Genomic DNA, 6,082 nt, shown 5'->3' on the forward strand with positions numbered 1-6,082 from the left:
TCTGCCTCCTCCTCCCCTTCCTAGCCTGCCCACTCCTCCCTGTCCCCTCCTGCCCGCGGAGCATCCTGCATGGAAGGCCTCAGTGCCCCCCCTGGCTCCCGTCCGGCCCGGCCCTAATGCCGTGTGTTTTCCCCTCCAGGTGGGAGCAGGTGCTCCGTGTCGGCAGTAAACCTGCCCAAACACGTGGACTCTATAATCAACAAGCGGCTCTCAAAGTCCTCTGCCACGCTCTGGAACTCCCCCAGTAGAAGTAAGAGAAGGCCCAGCCCTCCTCCCTCCAGAGCTCCTGTAGTCCCCACCGAGCCTCCTCCAGAGCTCAGCAAGAACCCCAGGTCCCAGGAGCCCTCACATACCCCAGGTCTCCATCCCCGCTCGACCCCACTCGGGGCTCTGCACCCCTTGGGGGAGCCGGCATTTGGGTCTGGGCCCTGAGAACAGAGGTGTGCCCCACAGGGGCAGAGAACAGAGACAAAGGGCAGTGACCCAGCAGGCAGAGAGCCTGGCTGGGGCCTCAAGAGCAGGTGGGTTGGGGGTGGGACCAGCAGTGGAGGGTGGGAATGGGCAGGCAGCCTCGTCTCTAACCACAGCCAGCTGCCCCCGAGTACCCGACGAGCCTGGGTGCCGTGTGTGGAGGAGCCCTCTTATCCTGACTCCACCCTGGAGGGCCCATGCAACCTTGCCTTCTCTGCTTTCAGAGCCCCAGCTGTGGCCTTGGCTGGCTCCAGAGCCTTGGCCAAGGAGGGTAGCACAGCCCCTGTGTTCCCACCATGCCCTGGTGCTCACATGTGAAGGGGCCGTGGTAGGAGTTATTTATAAGTTTCTCCAGCTTTTATTTGGTTGCTCTGTTGCCTAGCAACCAAATCAGCTGCCGTTACCAACCCCACCTGACTGAAGCTTAAAAATAACCCAGCAGCTGAGGGGACAGGGCAGGGTGGCCCAGGGCAGCCAGGCCCCCTTAGCAGCCTCTCCCTGGCATGGGATGCACAAAAGCTGGGCCTCTTCTCAGTCAGGGGAGCACAAGGAACCCCACTGTCCCAGATCCATGGGGGCATGCCTCCCCAGGCCAGCCCTCTGAGAGCAGGAAGTGGGACATGGAAGCGGGCAGCTGGGTCTGCCACCAACCTTGGGTGGTTCCTCTCTATACTCACAGTGCAGAACCCTTTCACCTGGGGAGAGCGGTAGGAGGGGACCCTCTAGCCCTGCAGGACATTGCCATGGGAAGTGTCTTGTTGCTTGGGTCTGCAGTGGAGGTCAGACCCCAGGACGGACCTGTGTAACCCCCCGTGACTGGGGGAGAGGCCTCCTGGGGGAGGAGACTCCTTGAGCTCGGCATGGGGGTGGTACCTGGCGGTCTCCGGATGCCTCTGCCTGCTCTGGCCCTGCGGTAACCCGCTTCTCCTGGCATCTCCCCCTAGATCGCAGCCTGCAGCTGAGCCCATGGGAGAGCAGCATTGTGGACCGTCTGATGACGCCCACCCTCTCCTTCCTGGCACGGAGTCGCAGTGCAGTCACCCTGCCCCGAAACGGCCGGGACCAGGGTAGGGGCCACGGTCCTGGGAGAGCCCCCTCGAGAGGCGGGACAGGGGCCAGCCTCGTGAGTAGGCCACGCCCCGACCGCACTCATCCCTCCGCAGCCGTGCCCGTGTGCCCTCGCTCGGCCTCCGCCAGCCCCCTGACGCCGTGCAGCATCCCCCGAAGCGGGCACCGCTGCGCCCCCGCCGGGGAGCGCCGCAAGGCCAGCGCCGGGGGCAGCCCTGCCCCGGCACGCCTCCGGCCCGAGGCTTCGCTGGTGAGTGGCGGGGACAGGGATCCCATCCAGGGCAGCGCGGGCGCCTCTGACCTCTGCTCCCCCTCTCTACGCTCTCCTTAACCCTCCTCCCCAGGTGCAGAAAAAGGAGAAGAAGGACAAGGAGCGGGAAAACGAGAAGGAGAAGAGTGCCCTGGCCCGGGAGCGCAGCCTCAAGAAGCGACAGTCGCTGCCGGCCTCTCCGCGCGCGCGCCTCTCCACTGTCAACGCGGAGTTCAGGTGGGCCGGGCAGTGGGGCGCACCGCCTGCCTATGCCAGCCAGCCAGGCAGCCATTCGTTCGTAAATATGTGTTAGGCACCCACCTCTGGAAGGAAAGCTCCTTGAGGGAGGATTTTTTTGGGGGGTGGGGGGAGTGTTTTGATCACCGAAATACCCTAGCACCTAGAACAGTGCCTGGTGTCTGGTAAGCACTCAACAAATACCTGCTGGATGCATGAATGGTCCTTGCCAGGTACTGTTCTGGGTGCTGAGGGCATTTCCGTGACCCAAACCAGACCTAGTTCTTTTTTTTTTAATGTTTATTTATATGGTTGCCCTGGGTCTTAGTTGCAGCACGTGGGCTTCTTAGTTGCAGCGGGCAGGCTCCTTAGTTGCGAAAGGTGGACTCTTAGTTGCGGCATGCATGTGGGACTTAGTTCCCTGATCAGGGATTGAACCCAGGCCCCCTGCATTGGGAGCGCAGAGTCTTAACCACTGTGCCACGAGGGAAGTCCCTAGGCCTAGTTCTTGCTCTTATTAGTCTTACTGGCTATTGGGGAAACAGACAATAATCAAAGAATCACAAATGAATATGTAATTACAAACTGGGATGTATGCTCTAAAAGGAAATTTCATGTTTCTGTGAGAGCACATAAGGTGGGGTGCTGACCCAAGCCTGGGGCGGACACTTCCCTGAGGAAGTGACATGCTGAAAGTGTGTACATGTGTGTGTGGACACTCTGTGCTCTCAAGGTCTAACTCTTCTTTTTTTCTCCCAGTCCCAAATCCAAGGCCCGGCCATCCTCTCCCTCCACATCCTGGCACAGGCCTGCCTCTCCCTGCCTCAGCCCAGGGCCAGGTCATGCTCTGCCCCCAAAACCACCGTCCCCCCGAGGTACCACTGCATCACCCAAGGGGCGGGTTCGGAGGAAGGATGAAGCAAAGGAGACCCTCAGTGTGGCGGGGCCTGAGGACAAGAACCAGAGCAAGGGCAAGGCCCTTGACGAGAAGGAGCCTGCAGCCCCAGCCTCACCCGCACCCTCGCCTGTGCCCTCACCCACCCCAGCCCAGCCCCAGGAGGAGCAGCCCACAGAGATCCCTGCAGGTGGGCAAGGAGAGAAGAGGCCAAAAGGTGGGAAGGGCAGAGAAGCCAGCTTTGCCTGTGAGGGGCAGGCGGTCAGAGGTGTGGGCTGCCAGGGATGCCTGGGGACTGGGTATTGGCGAAAGGAGGCTCCTGCCAGAGAGGAGGACCTCACTGTTCTGAGTTGGTGGCAGGAGTTGGGCGGGTGGGCCGCCTGGATCGCCCTGAGGTCCAGGAGGCACAGGGGCATGCAGGGGTGATGGAGGTGCCTGTGCTGGTGTGTGCTGATTCCTGGTCCTGGATCCCGCTCCAGATACACCAGTCTTGACCTCACCCCCAGCCCCTGCTCCCCTGGTGACCCCTAGCAAACCGATGGCTGGCACGACGGACCGAGAAGAGGCCACTAGGCTCCTGGCTGAGAAGCGGCGCCAGGCCCGGGAGCAGCGGGAGCGCGAGGAACAGGAGCGGAGGCTGCAGGCAGAAAGGGACAAGTGAGCACGCCCTCGGGGACTGAGGAGGCCTTTACAGGGGCTGGGGAAGAAGCTGGGGATAAGCCTGCGTCTCCTCTGTCCCCCAGGCGAATGCGAGAGGAGCAGCTGGCTCGGGAGGCCGAGACTCGGGCAGAGCGGGAGGCGGAGGCCAGGAGGCGGGAGGAGCAGGAGGCCCGGGAGAAGGCTCAGGCGGAGCAGGAGGAGCTGGAGCGGCTGCAGAAGCAGGTGTCCCCGCGGGGCGGGGCGCGGGCGCCTCCTCGTGGCGGGTCTGGGACCGACCGGGAGGGACAGCTGGAGGCCGGCTGCCTAAAGCTCACGGGGTTCTCTGGCAGAAAGAGGAGGCCGAAGCTCGATCCCGAGAAGAAGCGGAGCGGCAGCGTCTGGAGCGGGAAAAGCACTTCCAGCGCGAGGAGCAGGAGCGGCAGGAGCGCAAAAAGGTGTGCAGAGCGGCGGGCCGGGAGTTCTGTGGGCGGGGTTTGGTCCTAGTGGGCGGGGTCAGCTCCTGGGCTCAGTCCCCAGTCCGTTGGAGGGGCTGGTGGGGCTGGGAAGTGGGCCCTGCCTTGGACTTGTAGAGGGTAGGACAAGAAGGAGTTGGGGTGAGGTCGGCTTCCTGGCCTGGAAGGAAGGGCCTTGAAACTCCAGGACCAGGACTAGCTGGTGGGAGGTTGAGGGTTAGGGCGGGTCTTGGGCCTAACTGGTGTGGGGCTTCCCAACAGCGCCTGGAGGAAATCATGAAGAGGACTCGGAAGTCAGAAGCTGCTGAAACCAAGGTCAGGATGCCCCCAAGAGCGGTGCTGGGAGTGGAGGTCCGGTGAGGAAGGGAGGTTGGGGAAAGGCATCCAGGGTGGAGGAGGGAGGCCATCTGGGAGGCTGCTCAGGGTCTGGACTGGGGAGAGAAGAATTCAGCAGCTCAGTGGGATGGGGCCAGATATCCCCTTGAGCCTGACTGCTCTTCCTCTTCAAAGCAGAAGCAGGACAGAAAGGAGGCAAAGGCCAACAATTCCAGCCCAGGTAAAGGCCTGTTCCCCTCGTTTCCATCCCGATCCTCAGACCTCATCCCTTCACCAGCCCCTAACTGGTGGCCATTCCTTCCCAGGGATAGACCCTGTGAAAGCCATGGAGGCTCGGTCTTCCGGGCTGCAGAAGGAGGCTGTGCAGAAAGAGGAGCTGGCCCCCCAGGAGCCTCAGTGGAGGTATCAGCTCCCAACCCCAGGGGCCGTGAGCAGGGAGGCAAGGTCAAGCTGGCGCTGTGGGGTACCTGGGCTGTCCTACAATGGGAGGTGCCTAAGCGTTGGCCTCTGCATCCACAGCCTGCCAAACAAGGAGTCGCCAGGGTCCCTGGTGAATGGCCTGCAGCCTCTCCCAGCGCACCAGGAGAATGGCTTCTCCCCTAAGGGACCCTCTGGGGACAAGAGTCTGGGACGAACTCCAGAGGCACTCCTGCCCTTCGCAGAGGCAGAAGCCTTCCTCAAGAAAGCTGTGGTGCAGGCCCCGCAGGTCACAGGTAGGTTTCCCTGTCTCCCGGACCTATATCTATACCTCCCAGCAGCCTTCCCTGGCCTCCTCAGCCGTGCCCTCTCTTCTCCTAGCTCTGCCAGAGGCCCTCTCAAGCTCTACCCTGAAGACCCCCAGCCATCTGAGCTTGGAGCCTGGTTTCCCCTGACTGTTTCCCTTCCTGCTTTTTTCCCAGAAGTCCTTTAAGGGGTTGCCTTGGATCCAGGCACAACTATGAGGGCTCCTTTGCATCATCTACCAGGATGTCTGCAAGAGAAAGAGACAGAACAAAGCTGGAAGTGGCCTGGGCCCCTGAGGGTTGGGTCCTCTCTGTTATTTTTAACCTGCACCTTATAGACTGATGTCTCTTTGGCTGGAGCCCCTCAGTGCATTCGTGTGCTCACATGCGCGGACACCCCCCCCCACACACACACACACATACACTCACAGCCTCTCTGGCCTCCTCCCATGGGGAAGCGCTACCTGTAGTATTTGCCTTGGTTTGGTGGGGTACAGTGGATGTGAATACTGTAAATAGCTTGTGCTCAGACTCCTCTGCGTGGAGGGGTGGGTGCAAGAGGCAGACCCTCCCAAGACTCCCTGGGGAGATCTTCCTCCCTCTATTTAACTGTGACTGAGGGGGAACCCAGGTCTGGGGATGGGGGGCACCTTGGGCCACAGGATACCGGTTGCTTTAGGAGTACCCATGCCCCCTGCCCTCGCCTGGAATCAGTGTTATTGCATCTGATCAAACTTCTCCAGAAATAAAATGAGAATCATTCTGCCAGTGCTGTCTCTTCTTGGGGCTGGCAGTGGGGCTGGGAGCATGTGGTCTCCTGAGTTCTAAGAAGAACTTGAGGAGCCAGGGGCCTGCAGATACCCATCCCTACCGGGTATCAGTCCTAGACATCCTGCCTGTGGCCTTCCTTTGTCATTTATTCATTTAACAAAAATGGTTACATCTACCCTGTACCAGGCAGTGGGCCTCTGTGCCAGGGATGCAGTAGCAG

The 6,082-nt window shown here is 61.1% G+C and overlaps 1 protein-coding gene across 6 annotated transcripts in view; it reads left to right on the forward strand.

Moving 5' to 3' along the window:
- Positions 1-5,860, forward strand: part of MAP7D1 (MAP7 domain containing 1) — a 21,806-nt gene extending 15,946 nt beyond the window's left edge. Inside the window, exons 6-18 of one of the 6 annotated variants that reach the window (XM_024738845.1) lie at positions 140-250; positions 1,416-1,538; positions 1,635-1,789; positions 1,884-2,026; positions 2,786-3,111; positions 3,401-3,578; positions 3,665-3,803; positions 3,911-4,015; positions 4,295-4,348; positions 4,544-4,589; positions 4,675-4,771; positions 4,889-5,082; positions 5,269-5,859. In XM_024738845.1, the coding sequence (XP_024594613.1) occupies positions 140-250; positions 1,416-1,538; positions 1,635-1,789; positions 1,884-2,026; positions 2,786-3,111; positions 3,401-3,578; positions 3,665-3,803; positions 3,911-4,015; positions 4,295-4,348; positions 4,544-4,589; positions 4,675-4,771; positions 4,889-5,082; positions 5,269-5,279 (1,682 nt within the window). In that variant the 3' untranslated portion in view covers positions 5,280-5,859. Of the gene's footprint in view, positions 1-139; positions 251-1,415; positions 1,790-1,883; positions 2,027-2,785; positions 3,112-3,400; positions 3,579-3,664; positions 3,804-3,910; positions 4,016-4,294; positions 4,349-4,543; positions 4,590-4,674; positions 4,772-4,888; positions 5,083-5,268 lie in introns of all 6 variants that reach the window. The other 5 variants (XM_024738846.1, XM_024738843.1, XM_024738844.1 and 2 more) reach the window with 5 other exon arrangements.
- Positions 5,861-6,082: the final 222 nt, after the last annotated feature.

Source organism: Neophocaena asiaeorientalis, unplaced genomic scaffold (assembly GCF_003031525.2).
Source record: "Neophocaena asiaeorientalis asiaeorientalis breed wild unplaced genomic scaffold, Neophocaena_asiaeorientalis_V1.1 scaffold106, whole genome shotgun sequence".
NCBI lineage: Eukaryota > Metazoa > Chordata > Mammalia > Artiodactyla > Phocoenidae > Neophocaena > Neophocaena asiaeorientalis.